This window comes from Salarias fasciatus, chromosome 3, assembly GCF_902148845.1.
Source record: "Salarias fasciatus chromosome 3, fSalaFa1.1, whole genome shotgun sequence".
NCBI lineage: Eukaryota > Metazoa > Chordata > Actinopteri > Blenniiformes > Blenniidae > Salarias > Salarias fasciatus.
In genome coordinates this window covers 4,901,774-4,915,767 of record NC_043747.1, presented here as the reverse complement: position 1 = coordinate 4,915,767, position 13,994 = coordinate 4,901,774, and the positions used below count along the sequence as shown (strand labels likewise).

Here is a 13,994-nt window from a genome sequence, read left to right as displayed (position 1 = left end):
AGCACTGTTTAGATGAAACACCTCAACACTCCCGATATTCCCTCACAGAAGAAGCAAAGCAGCAAAACTTTGGCTGCGAGTGCTCAAAATATCCTGCCAGGCCGCCAGCAGCAGCTTACAAGTCAAATCCTGCTGCCGTCGCATCAAAACAGGATCCAGCAATCACTGGAGACTTCTAATCCTGCTGCTGTGGGGGGAGGAGGGGCGGAGAGAGGATCACCTCCAGGCCTCAGCTGCAGCCTGCATGAGTGATCAGGTAATGATGACCTCTGACCTGTTCAATCGAAATCAGCCAATGGGAGTGATTTCCCGTCCACGCAGGGGGCATCAAAGCCAAAGCAGCACGAGGAGCTGCCACTCCCTCAGGCTAAATTTAGGAGCAGGCATTCCTCCATCCTCCTCTGCTCAGCGATGCTGTGAGTCCATGAAGGCAGATTCAGATCAGCAGAACCCAGATTCTAACGCATCTTCAGCGCAGAACCTGAAGTCTCACACTCATCCCTCCAGCAGATGTTTCACACGGTCTGCAAGTCTGAGCACAGCAGCTGGAATTACTTTTTCTGCACAACTCTCCACTGAGTCAGGGCGAAGAATGCTGTGGCAATCCGCCAAGTGCACGCGAGAGCGCGCGGGTGCAACGCAACATCTAAAGAGCCGATGATGATAGAGCCTCGCTGTGGAAACCAACTGCCGTGCGTAAAAATGTCCAAAAACGAGCGCGCCCGCGCGCTAAGCACCGCTCCTTACCTTCACGCCGGGAACGCACTGGACGCGGAAGCGTAGCGGAGGCGCCGCGCGCGCCGCGCGCGTCTCCGCGCCGGCGCTTGGCTGTTCGCACTGGAGGCGCCTGCGCTCTCTGCGCTGGTCACACATCGGCTGCACTCGGCTCGCTCCGTCAGCTCTCGGTTTTCACGTTTGTTCCCTGTTCCCTCTGTCTCGCTCTGCCAGTATGGATGTGTGTGTTTTGGTGACCTGTGGAGAGACTTTTTCTCCTCCTGTCCTCTTTTTTTCTGCATCACGTGAATGTCTGTCGCTGTGTGTGTGTGTGTGTGTGTGTGTGTGTGTGTGTGTGTGTGTGTGTGTGTGTGTGTGTGTGTGTGTGTGTGTGTGTGTGTGTGTGTGTGTTTGGGTGCGTACATGCGTATGTCTGTGTGTGTGTCCATCTCTCTTGTGATTAGACCCAAGTGACAAATTATAGACGGACGAGCAACACCGTCCGTAACTAATCGTTATTTAATTTGTTATATTTTGAAAATTGACCGGATTCTCTTGCCTTTTCTGTTTCCGACTTCCTGTCTGGTCCGATCTGCTTGATCCAGCTTGACACATGGCGCTCCCTGCGCTCGCGGCTCGCGTGAAAAATAGAACGAAGCGGAGCGGGCGCGCTGCAGAGCGCGAGCCGCGGCGCGCGCGGCGCTCCACTGCGCGTTCGGTGCGGCCGGTTAGATAGGTTAACATGGGAGGCGATCAGAAGCGCCGTGCGCGGCGCTACCGCGCGCGGCGCTTCCGCGTCCAGTGCGTTCGGGCCGTCAGAGTTTGGAGTTTCCCATGCTGTGAGGGCAGAGGCTGCAGAGGCGGGGGTTACCGGGGAAGCAGCCTTACATCACCGGGAGGGGGGGATCCGCAGGGTCCTGCGCCTCAAGTCCTCCACAAGTGTCGAGAGGATCCGTCTCCTGGAGGATCTGCTGTCTCTGTCTCAAAAATAAAGTCTTATCCGCGTGCGCAAGTTGTGACGCGCAGAAAAACAAAAAAACAGCGTCCGCAGCTGGAGCGGACAGCCTCGTGCCAGTCAGACCTTCCTCTGCGCGCAATCCAGCTGTGCGGCGCGCACCATCACACTGCGGAGCCACGGTCCCGCCTATTGGCAGTATCACAGCAACACCGCAGCCCCGGACGCACACGCACGTGCACATGCACATGCACGCACGCACCGTTACACACCATCACAATGAGCCCCGCGCTGTCAGGCACGCGACGCCTCGTCAGTGTTGCGCCTGCACGCTCAGTGTTATAATGATGCCTTCACAAACTTCGCCGTGCGCGCGACACTCTTGCGCGGCTGTGCAGATATTTCCGGGAATGCGATGGAACGGATCACACTGCGCAAAGATGGGAGATGTGCAGCTTATGGTCTCTTCAGGTGCTCGTATTGAATTTCCTCTCTCATCTCACACACACACTCACACACATCACACACATCACACACTCCATCTACCTGTTGCTGCTGGTGCCGCCGTCGCATGTTGCATTCAGGGCCAACAGGGAAAGACAAAATGGACTGAATCGCCATCGTTTGCACAAAATAAAGCAAAAGCAGTGCGCATAAGACAACATAACAATTACAGTAACTAACACATATATAATAGAAAATATCCTATTGGTAGTTAGGTGAAACGGAATTATTGTGTGTCTTATACTTGAACTATCTGTGTGTTCTTCTTTGGTGGCAACAAATCAATTTTCACATAATAAAAACAAGAATGGAAAAAAGATCCTGTTTATTTTCTCTTTATCAAACAAGAGTGTGAATGAAAAACAAATAATCACAAAATCTAATAATAATTCAGAGTTTTGCTTTGATACTTCAGATAAATCTGATATTTTGTGTTCACTTTGACCTTTATTTGACTTAAAGCGAAGCTCACAAAGAGATATTTCCGACGGCACATGAACGCAGCACAGTGCGGTCCAGCCCCTTCCAGGAAGAAACGGACTTTAAATCCTCCAAACTTTCGTTTCGCTCAATGGACAGTTTATCTGGGGAATAAAAGCACTGGTATTTGTTTCTTGTTGTTATTTCCTGAAGCGACAGATCATAAAACACCTTCTTGTTGATTCCTGCGGCCGCGTTGTCTCATCTGACAGTAAGTTTGTTCCACACTGTTTGGTTTTATTACTGTTTTCAGCTGGCATATTCCGTTTAACAATTTATTGCAAGTAAAATAAAATCCTTACTCCATGGACGTGGAAGTGTTTATGTCTTATTATCAAGTTGAAATTATGAGAAATTATTTTAAACATTCCTCCTGGACGACACTGTGGTGCGTTCATGCGAATCGGGAAGTCGTAAATTTCTCAGATGCCGAAGTCCAAATTTCCCTGTTTGGAGAGTTTCTATAAAAAAATCAACATAGAAATAGCAAATAGCATTTTAATCACCTTCTTGATCAAACATAGAAATGAAATGATGCTTGTTAAGATGATACTATTTACAGAAGTTGGTCACTATTAAAAATATTGGTGTTTCTGTTCACTTGTTTGCCTGTTGAAAAAAAAAACAGTTTTAACTCGTTTATTAAATATGTGTCGTTTAGAATTTATATTTATCATGTTCTGTTGAGTTCTTTTTATTCACAGTGAGGTTATATTGAGTACCATATCTTGTCGACTTCTGGGAAATTGAAGAAACTTCCCAGTTTGTCACTGGAAGTTCCTGCAGCCTTCAGATGTGTGTTGTCAGTACTGTTGCTTCATGTGCAAACAAAATGTAATTGCATTCCACTGGGAAAATAAACTCAACGGTTTTTAATCTCTTCAGTTTAGTTTGATTCATAAAAATTGCGAACAGAAAGCATATTAATGTCCTTAAACTTCACATTTAAAAAAGATTATAGATGGCATCACGTTTTTTAAAGCTATTTTTGCATGAATTTTGTGGACTTCACTTATTATATATTTTTATATGTTGAAATGTGCAAATAGACCAGATTGTGAAATCCCTGCTGACTTCTCAAATGCCTCTAATTACACAGCAGAAAAGGTGGAAATCCCCTCAGATCTGGCAACAAGCGCGTGCGTGTGCTGACTGGCATGGACAGTCGGGAGTTGGGAGCCCTGCTGGGGGAGTGCCTCCAGGCAGCAAAGAAACTGAAGTACAGCCAGCCGTCAGAGGAACACAGGCTGCAACACTGCAGATGCACAGGTCAGGCACCAGGTGGCGCTGGAGCGAAGCAGACCGGGTTCAGGTGTGGGTCCAGCTGGTCCAGATGGTCCCCCTGGTCCTCCTGTGTGCTCCGACTTCAGCTCACCTGACAGTACGCTCCATGCATTCAGGTGTTTTGGAGCAGGAGAACTCTGAAATCATGCAGGACTGCAGAACTGGCCAGGACCAGGAGTGCAATGCGCGCGCGCGCACACACACACACACACACACACACACACACACACACACACACACACACACACACACACACATACACACACACACATTTACTGCTCTGACTCTTTTAGTACGATCTATATATTTAATTAAATATCTATTACAGATTTAAGGATCAAATAAAGCAATTCCATTTAGATTACTATTGTGTGTAGTTTTTTTTAAAAATTTGATTTAATCATTTTTTTCTAGTGTTTTTGCTCATACATGTGCATGTGTGTGTGCGACTGTGTGTGGATGTGTGTGTTGTTATTAACTTTAAGCTACTTTTAAAGGTTTGAAATTTTGGTAACACTTTACTTGAAGCACCCAGTATAGCGCATTATAAGTAGTTATAAACACTCATAAATGATCACAATGCTTTATAACCCACTATACAGTATAGGGTTAGGGTTAGGGTTAGGTCCTGGCATTGTGATCATTTATGAGTGTTTATAACTATAGCTACACGTGCTATAATGGCATTATAATGCTTTATAAATGTACTTATAATGTGTGATACTGGGTGCTTCAAGTAAAGTGTTACCGAAATTTTAAAATAAAGACTGATCGAGTGATTGACTGACAGGTTGAAAGTTAAAATAAGCATTTGACCAAATATATAAACCAGCAACAAATACATTACCTATAAAAAGAAAAGCATTTGATTGAAGCTTTTGAAGCGTTGTGTCCTTGGGCAAGACACTTCACCCACCTTGCCTGGTATGAAAGTAGTGTGAGATTTAATGGTTGGTGGTGGTCGGAGGGGCAGATGGCGCAGACTGGCAGCCTCGCTTCCGTCAGTCTACCCCAGGGCAGCTGTGGCTACAAGAGTAGTTTACCACCACCCAGTATGGAGTGAATGAATAATGCAATGTAAAGAGTCTTTGAGTGTCCTGAAAAGCTCTATATAAAACCAATGCATAAAAGAAGCGCTGCATGTAAAGTTAGCATTCCTTCTCACTTTTTAAAGTTCCTTTTTTTATTTTAGCATTCTTAATCTTCATCAATTCTCTGTTTACATGACAATTCAAGTAAAAAAATTGTCTTATTTTTTCTGAAAAGAAAACACTGCAACAATTTGAAACTTGTGTAAATGAGTTTGAGACAATCTGAAAATGATGTAGTAAGCATGCCAGGCCATTAGTGGGCGCTGTTGATTGTTTTTGTAATGAAGTCTCACACACATCCTTACAATACACTCGACACATTAATAATGGCGAGTTCACTGACATTCGTATGGACTGAGGCCCGAACATTGAAAAAAAAAAGTGTCATTTTATCCCGTTTTACATGAAGACCGAGGCTTAGAGTTTTCGAAAAGTTCCACTTGTTTTCCAACACTTGTGTTTTCAGTGACTCTGAGCACCGTGTCCATGTTAACGGACATCCAGAACGCTATGAAACCCTTGCATTTTTACATGAAATCGCTGCCCCGTTGTCTGAAAGCAGTGCTCTTGTGCGGCCGGCAGGCGCCCTGTGTGCGGAGCTGGCCTCTCTGCTGCAGGACGCCGTGGACATGAAGTGGCCCTTCGTGCCGGAGAAGTGGCAGTACAAGCACTCCGTCAGCGCCGCCGACAAGACCAACCTGAGCGATCTCATCGGCAAGCACCTGCCCCAGCTGCTGGTACCAGCCACATCCTGGCACATACGGTCACGGTTTGAAGGAGAAACCATGTTTGGACTGGTGTGTGTTTCCTCTGCCGCCAGGCTCTCCTGAAATCCTCCATCCTGGCTCAGGAGGCCCGCTCGGCGCTGGCGGTGGTCTTTCTCATGGACCGCTTCATTTACTGGATCGACGAATCCAGCAGGCTGTTGAAGATCGCCAAGCTGCTGCACAAGCACTGGCGAGACGCCCCGATCGCCCCGCAGCTGGTCATCAGGCAGGCCCGGGTACACTTCAACTCCGGTAACCCAGTTTCATAGTTGCACTTTCATGTCTTATAGCTCTCGATGTAAACTCGTCTAATCTCACCTGGTCCCTCAGGCAAGTTGCAGAAGGCCGAGTACATCCTGAGCAGCCTGATCAAAAACAGCGGCGCCACAGGTAATTCCCCTCCCCCGTCACGTCGAAGGTGTTCGATGGTGAACGGCAAGCTGAGTGTCTGTTTGCAGGTTGTTGGGTGTACCAATCTGAAAGTGACAAGGTGCTGGTGCAGGCCGTCAGTGTGCAAGTGCGGGGGACGATTCTCCAAAAACTGGGTCAGATCAGTTTTACTACATCATTGCAATCAGTTCAGTTCTGTTTTATGACTTTAATTGTCTTTCTGGGGTTCGTTTTATCCAGGCCTGTGGCGAGAAGCGGCGGAGCTAATCTGGGCTTCTCTGGTTGGCTACTACTCACTTCCTCAACCTGATAAAAAGGTCACTTGATTTCTTCTGTACTGCTATAGCAGCGGCCCTGTTATGAAGGCATAAACTTAGCTAACAGTGTTATAAACCTTTGTTTTGCTCTGCTGTTGACTTCAAAGGGTATCAGTACCTCTCTGGGTATTCTGGCCAACATCCTGGTGTCTATGAACGATGAGGACTTCCGTGCTTTCAGCACCAATCCCGATATCGATTTTGTGAGTCCGACTGGCAACAGAAGTTTCACATGCATTGTAGGATTTCTCAAACCTATCCTTTACTCTTAATTCCTCTGTGCAGTCTTTACTTGGGGATGGGAGTCATCGCCTCCTCTCAGCTGCCCAGGCAGCTAAGATGGCCGTGGTGTACAGTCAGTATACGTCACTGTTCGTGTTGACCAACGCGGTAAGTCTCAGGGATGCCTACAACTGACCCGGGATGGTGTTTTAAAAAAGAAGCACTGCAAAATGGTGCAGTCAAGTCATCCAGTGTTCTCCAGCTAGTTTAAATTTAAGGGTTGCTATGGAAGCCTTTTTTTTTTTTTTTTTTTTTTTTTGGTGTGACAGCCAGATGGAGACATTTCCCTGTGGCGTTTGTTGTGAATGCAAGTGGAATATACACTCATGTGTACACTCATATTGCAAGCTAGTGATGCTTTTAAACAGTCATTCATCAGAAATTTAGACAAAAGACTTCGTTTTCAGAACCACTGCTCTACACTTGAATAAAGCTGTTAGGAAACCTTGTTTGGAATTCCCCGGTATGCACCAAATGTTGGATCACAGCTGTTGCATCAATGGATCAACCAGAACCAACAGCCTGTAGCTGGAGGTGTTATGGTAAGACAAGCCAAACGGAGAAGTTATTCATCCCGCCTACTGATCAAAGTCTGCTCAGACTTCTTATGGGAGGCACATAAATCCTCCTCTCTAATCGAACACAGAAATAGACTTTCGGTTCCCACAGTATTTTTATGTTGTTGAATTTCATCCAAGTATGAAGAGAACAGAAACAGAATTTTAGATTCATCTTCTGTTCAAAACTGTACTTTAAGCTTCCATCTTATTTTTCAGTCCCTAATGGTTTGTAATTTGACACCAGGCTCATAGTCTGGGTTGAGTTTTCTTTAAAGGTATTAATGTGTTGTTTTGAGGTGCTAAACTGTGGTCCTTCCCTCATTTCTTCCCTTGACGTCTTTCTTCAGGTGACTCAGGGGACCTGCCTGCTGTCCTACAGTTTCTCTGTGGAGTGCCCTGACTCCCAGAAGCACTCATTCCTCCTGCAGGCTGAAGAAGCGTTTGCGATCGGGCTGCTCACCAAAGCAGAGCGTGACGTGGTCACCAGCCAGCAGGAGCTTCACACCTTCCTCAAGGCTGCATATTCCCTCACCGTCACTCGCAAATGGCTCGGGACTCCTCCCAATGTTGTTGCACAGGCATCTCAAGCTTGCCAGGTAGCAATAGAAAAATTCTACCAATACTGCCAACCCACCACAGAAGAGAAAACCTCCCTTTCCGCTGAGATCATGCACCAGGTGGCCCAAGTCAAAAGTCTGCTGCGAGTGGAGCCATTTGAGAATTCAGACAAGGGGTCGTTCATCCCTGACAGCTACAGAAACATCGAAGACATCTCAGTAAAGTTCACTACGGAAGGTTTCTCAGAAATGATACAAAGATTTGAGCGGTATCATGCATCGGTGATCGAGACCTATGACGCAAACTGTGGAGGGGCCGAAGATGAGGCACATGGGTCACAGCTGTGCATTGCAGCGCTGAAGACAACTGCTCCCAACGCAGAACATAACACAGAGACTGGCCAAGTCAAAACACCACCAGAAGAAAAGCTCCCAGATCGCAGTTCATCCAGTGGACATTTACCTCATAACCTGCATCCCAATGTTGAAAACAAAGATGAGCTCGGTTTATCATGTCAGAGTATCTCCCCGCCCAGTTCAGGCTCTCCTTGGCCCAACAGCGGTGGAGTTATAGCAAACGCTGCTGTGAGGCAAGGAGCCAATGTCTGCAATCAGATCTACGTAGATACTGAGCCTGATGATTCTGAATCAGACAGCGTGCCTCAACCTGCTGATGAAAACACGATGCCAAACTCTCCGGGTCGTGACTCTGGGGTCAGTTCACAGGCTCCTCCAAATTCTTCAAAGCCCCCCACTTCCTCGTCCAGTGCCAGTACTGATTCTGGTGGGTTTGAAGTGATCGGAGCTGAAATAGAGATGAAGAGCACTGGAGAATTGGTGTCCTTATCCCAGCTAACTCTTCGTAGTTCCTCCAGTTCCCTCGGTGACAGTTTTGGTTCCCAATCATCATGGGAGAAAATTTCAGCTGACCTCAACTTCTCCTCATCTGGGAAACGTGAGCCAATTAGCCAGTCAAAAGCAGGAACCGGCCAAAGAAGCAAGTCACAAGATTCTGACGGGAGTTTCTCCTTCCTGAACACAAATGTCTCGGAAAAAAGCAATTCAGCTCCTGATCACATGGATAAGAACCACACATCTGGACAGGAAGCCTCTTCCAAACACAAGCATGTGAAGAGCTCTAATGTCGATCCCAAAGCAGAAACTGAGACTGATTCAGAGCATGGCTCATTTGAGATGGTAGAGGACATCCATATCAAACAGGAACCCAGTGCCAGTGCTTGTGAAAAGGCGAACCCGCCTCAGGAGAAGAACCCCCTCTGCTTCAGCTGTCTGAACCACAGCACCTTCACTGATGGCAGCCCGGCGGGGCAGTTCGTCTTGTCCCAGCAGGATTACCGAGCACTGCTGGCCGGAGTCTGCCATGAGTGCCTGCTGAAGAGGTTACACAGTGATAAAACCGAGTTCAAACTCAAGACACTCTCGACTGCCTGTAGTAAGTTCATGTCATTGCCGCTATTGTGATCTATGATCAGTGTTGTGGAAATATTTTTATGTGTGGAATATTTGCTTCTCTCTGTTCTTTCGCTCCACTAGACGCTCTTCATTTGAAGTTCTCTAAGACCACCGGACTGTGGACAGCCAGGGAAACCTGCCTTTACATCGGAGAGGATATGAAAATGGACGGCAATCAGAGAAGAGCACTATGGGTGCAGTTTTTACACCAGGAGGAGAGGTTGAGCAGGTATGAAGCTGCATGGGTTTGGCAACCCTTCAAATACTGTATTATGTCTTTAAAGGTGCATTGAGGAGTTTGCACGTTTCATGCGAAACAACGGCCCCTGCAGGCCTTGGGCGTAACTGCAGCTTAGTGAAACGCTCGTGTCTGTGGCTTGCGTCCAATTAGGTGCACGGAAGAGGGAAACTCCTTCCTTGCTCTTTTAGTAGCACGCAAGTAACCTTTAAAGCTAGGGTTGGCGATCTGAATGAGATACATTTTTTTAAATACTGGTTAAAATGATCTTTATGAGCCGATGGGAAGCAATTCATAGCGTGTTATTAAAGTAGTTTGGAAAATATCCACTATCTACAGCAGGAGTAAAACAGGAAAAACAGCAACCAATAGTCTTGCCGGGACACCTTTTTTTAAAACCAATCAAACCAATCAAATCCCTTCGCCGTTCGACCTGCCCCCAGCGCGTACATGTCAATGGCGTGCACTGACCCTGGTTCAGTGCGCGCGTAGAAGGACGGAGCGTCGTTGCAGAATGGTGGAGAAGAATGTTTTGGGGGTTTACTTACCGTTGAGTGTGTCATAACTTGGCGTTGTGCAAATAAAGAAAAACAAAGAAACGAAGCGCTGAGGACAGGTTACGCCAGGAACGCATTGGACGCGGAAGTGCCGCGAATGTCTCCGCGTCTCCGCTCCCAACGGGAGCTCCTCCAATGGGGTGGGAGCTGGGCGGAACTAGGCGGAGCCTTGGGGAGATGCTACATTCGTGCTACATGCTAGTTTTCCAAGATCGCCAACCCTAGCTTTAAGTTTCTTTTGCCTGGTGGGGTCTGTGCTGTAGTTGTGGCAGTGCTAGAAGCCGGTCTTTTCTTACTTTCTGGAAGATCCATCCTCAGTACTGCTCAGTTGTTGCTCGCTAGGCATCTGGCAGAGTAATGGCGGACAAAACGAAAGTTAAGTTAGTCAGGCCAGCGGGAAGCGCCTTACGTCACATCCTCTCAAAATCTCCACAAGAAATTCTGGTGCCGGACCGGCACTTCAGCTTTCAAGTGAATTTATCAATGTTTGTGGTACTTACAATGAATATGTCAGGGTACATTCTACACATCATTGAATATTTGTAACATATTTATGGTGAAAAATAAGTATTTTTAAAGTTCAAAAACTCCTTAATGCACCTTTAAGTCTAACTCATGTCTGGAATAATGCCCATAGCTATGTGGGGAAAGATTACAAGGAGCCAAGGGGTGTCCAGTTTCACCTGAAAGACGTGGAGAGGCAGATGACAGCCCAGTACTATGTGACTGAATTCAATAAGAGTCTCTACGACAAGGAGGTCATGGCGCAGATCTTCTTCATTCCATCAGAGGCGCTGCTGGTGAGGAACTGTGTGAACATCAAAAGAGAGGCATATTACACGAACGTTGAATGTCGTTCAATGGCTAAAACTAAATATGTATAACACATTTGTTATCTGAGATGAAGAGTTTTTTACAAGATCAAACAGGCTTCAAATGTTCTTGCTCTTCTGTGTTCAACTAGATCTTGGATGGGAACAAGATTGTTGGTTGCATTACGGCGGAGCCCTACATGCTTGGGGACTTTGTCAAACTAACCAACAACACTTATAAAATCGATCCGCGGTTCCAGGCCACTGAGTATGGCCTTGCCTTTGGGCACTTCACCTACCAGTTTTCTGACCAACAGGAAATCGTGGTAGACTTGCAAGGTACAGTATGTCCATGTGTGTCACCGAGGACTGGTCCACAATCCCATGAAAGTCACTGCGAGTGTGTTTTTATTTTGTTTCATAGGGTGGGTGACGGCCAACGGCAAAGGACTGACTTACCTCACTGATCCCCAGATTCACTCTACCAAAGTCCCTGCAAGTAGATCAAACTTCTCCCAAAAAGGCTTAAGAGACTTTGTGAATAATCAACATGGACCACAATGCAATGAGATCTGTCAGCTGCTGGAGCTGCGTCCGATGGACAGGTTGTGAAACGTTGTCCAACAGAAACTTTGAAATGATGCTGGCATTGAGTGTTCTCACGAATACCAAACATTTCCCAACGTACTAGTGCCGAACTAAACCTAAAAAGATTCCATGAATAGCAAACACAACACTAATAACCAAGAATTGCAAGAATTTGTCAGTTAAAGCTTGCTACCTTATTGAAGTTGTATTGTGGGAGTGAGATTATGAAAGCCTGCAGGATTCCTGCATCATGAAAAGAGGCTGTGCTGTAAATATTTCAGATTTTTTTTTTTTTTTAATTAATTAGAAATGGGAAATGAATAGATTAATTAAATTATTGATAAATGTTTTTGTACATTTGGCTGCTTTTTGTGTCCATGAATATAATGTAAAATTGCATAGTTTTTTTTTTCTTTTTCTTTTTTTACGTTTCAGGTTTTGTGTAATTTTTGTGACCTAATGTTAATTGTTTCTCACAATGTTTGCACTAATATAAATACATTTTTTTTCTTCTTTAATTTTACTGGTCTAGCCTTCAAGCCTGTTTGCCTTTGAAAAAGATTTGCCAGCGATTTGTGATTTGCGATAAAATGAGGTATGATTGTATTGAAGGAATTCATTGGCAATATTTTTTTAAGTCTGTTAATTGGATACTTTTCATCTCAAATGTAAGAGATTCAATTAAATGTATTAGAATACAATCATTCTGTCATTATCTGAACTAGATTGAGACTATTAAAAAATGCTAATGTTGATTAGTTTGACAGTTTGATTGTAAAGTATTGAACCTTTTCCACATTATTTTAATTTTCTGACAGAATAAATTATGGACTTCAACAATTGTTTGCAAAAATATTTGAAATGTCAGTATAATATACGAGTTTGCAATGAATGAATAAACCTTTTGACTCTCTGAAAATCGCATGACTGCATTATGTAATAAAATGTTTTTCTTCTGAAGAGATGTGTTCGCTGTTGTTCTCACTGTGTAATCTGATTCCTGTATAACTTGAATGGGAGTGTTCAGCATCACCTCATACTCTGATGTAATCTACACCTGTCCTGTTAAAAACAGCCATCCAGCCTGACACAAGCCCTCTCTGAAGCTCGCTGCGGCGGATTTTATCACACTTCATTGACATGAGTTCATTGAAACTGATTGTTTAAGATGCATGCGAGTTGTCATTAAATTTTTATTATGAATGCAACAACGTGGAGGCAATAGACCGAAAGTTACGCATGTAACTGTGGTTCTATGAATCCTGGATGACCGCCAGAGGCGGTGCATAAAGCACTGAATGATCATCTTTGCGCCCTCGCAGGTCGAGAATGTATACAAACAAAGTCACCTGTGACCTCCCGGTGGCCTACGCGCACCTATATAAGTTACGTGACACCGGGAGCCAGTCCCTTAGACTTTCTCGCGAGCACACGAGGATTCCGAGGGACCTGACATTCTGGCGGTCATCCAGGATTCATAGAACCGCAGTTGCATGCGTAACTTTCGTTGTATTTCATCCTGTCAGACCGCCAGAGGCGGTGCATAAAGCACTGGATGACACATACCAACAAAGTCCCGAGGAATCGAAAACAACCCCCGCAGAACAAGTTCTCACCTCAAGACGATGACTGTCGCCCCAGGACCCCTTGAAGCGGATGAGGCACCGCCACATTCACACGGTAGAACCGGGAAAATGTAGACGGCGACGTCCATGAGGCAGCCGCACAGATGACGTGGAGGGGAAGCCCCGCCATCGCAGCCCACGAGGTGGAGAGCCCCCTGGTCGAGTGACACCGCACACCATCCGGAGGCGGACGGCCCTGCGAAACATAAGCCTGTTGAATAGTGTCCACCACCCAGTGAGCAAGTCGCTGTTTGGACAGCGCCAGGCCCCTGCGAGGACCGCCATAGCACACAAACAGGCAATTAGAGTGGCGCACTGAAGCCGTGGCCCGGATATACACCTCCAAGGCACGAACCGGGCACAACGGCTCGTCCGCTGTTGGTGGCCCCAAGCGTGCCAGCTCGAGGGGTTGGATCTCGCCCCCGGCTGTAGCCCCCTTGGGAAGGAAAGTGGCATCAGGCCACAGTGTAACACCAGAGCCCTCAGCATTCCACTTAAAGCAAGACTCATGAACAGACAACGCCTGCAGTTCCCCAACATGCTTACCAGACGCCATGGCCAGAAGGAAGGCTGTCTTAACAGAAAGCCATTTCAGATCCGCCTGTCCCAATGGCTCAAACGGCGCAGCCCGCAGGGCCTCCAACACCACCGTCAGGTCCCACGATGGCGCCATGGGATGTGCCGGGGGATGGAGCCGCCTGGCGCCCTTCAAAAACAGAGACACATTCCTGTCAGAGCCCACCGAGCAACCGTGGAACCCCTGATGCCAGCAGGAAATCGCCGCCACATATACCTTCAGG

At 46.4% G+C, this 13,994-nt stretch overlaps 2 protein-coding genes and 1 long non-coding RNA gene across 8 annotated transcripts in view; 1 reads left to right on the top strand and 2 right to left on the bottom strand.

Annotated features, from left to right (window-relative positions):
• Positions 1-1,914, bottom strand: part of LOC115383963 (RAS guanyl-releasing protein 2) — a 40,272-nt gene extending 38,358 nt beyond the window's left edge. The window contains exon 1 of one of the 3 annotated variants that reach the window (XM_030086215.1): positions 1,603-1,914. The gene's annotated coding sequence lies outside the window, so the exon portion shown is untranslated. Of the gene's footprint in view, positions 1-1,585 lie in introns of all 3 variants that reach the window. The other 2 variants (XM_030086206.1, XM_030086198.1) reach the window with 2 other exon arrangements.
• Positions 1,915-2,721: 807 nt separating this feature from the next.
• On the top strand, positions 2,722-12,528 carry alpk1 (alpha-kinase 1). Of its 4 annotated transcripts, none has more exons than XM_030087995.1 (14): positions 2,722-2,864; positions 3,756-3,922; positions 5,611-5,765; positions 5,849-6,047; positions 6,126-6,185; positions 6,254-6,340; positions 6,426-6,502; positions 6,610-6,705; positions 6,788-6,892; positions 7,692-9,354; positions 9,456-9,603; positions 10,807-10,969; positions 11,134-11,320; positions 11,406-12,528. In XM_030087995.1, the coding sequence occupies exons 2-14, from the start codon at positions 3,811-3,813 to the stop codon at positions 11,591-11,593; spliced, it is 3,240 nt and encodes a 1,079-aa protein (XP_029943855.1). In that variant the 5' UTR covers positions 2,722-2,864; positions 3,756-3,810; the 3' UTR covers positions 11,594-12,528. The 4 variants fall into 4 exon arrangements, with proteins under 4 accessions (XP_029943855.1, XP_029943854.1, XP_029943858.1 ...); XM_030087994.1 differs by having other exon boundaries at positions 3,753-3,922; XM_030087997.1 differs by lacking the exon at positions 2,722-2,864 and having other exon boundaries at positions 3,621-3,922.
• Positions 7,004-10,856, bottom strand: LOC115385910 (uncharacterized). Its single transcript, XR_003931205.1, has 2 exons — positions 10,770-10,856; positions 7,004-9,650 (listed from the first exon to the last, which is right to left on the bottom strand). It is a non-coding gene; the product is annotated as an uncharacterized LOC115385910 (long non-coding RNA).
• Positions 12,529-13,994: the final 1,466 nt, after the last annotated feature.

Excerpts from the sequence above, each read along its gene's own strand:
- alpk1 (XM_030087995.1), top strand. The coding sequence starts at position 3,811 with ATGGACAGTCGGGAGTTGGGAGCCCTGCTGGGGGAGTGCCTCCAGGCA. Across the intron at positions 6,048-6,125 it reads CCGGGTACACTTCAACTCCG|GCAAGTTGCAGAAGGCCGAG; the intron begins GTAACCCAGTTT and ends CTGGTCCCTCAG. Across the intron at positions 6,341-6,425 it reads GACGATTCTCCAAAAACTGG|GCCTGTGGCGAGAAGCGGCG; the intron begins GTCAGATCAGTT and ends CGTTTTATCCAG.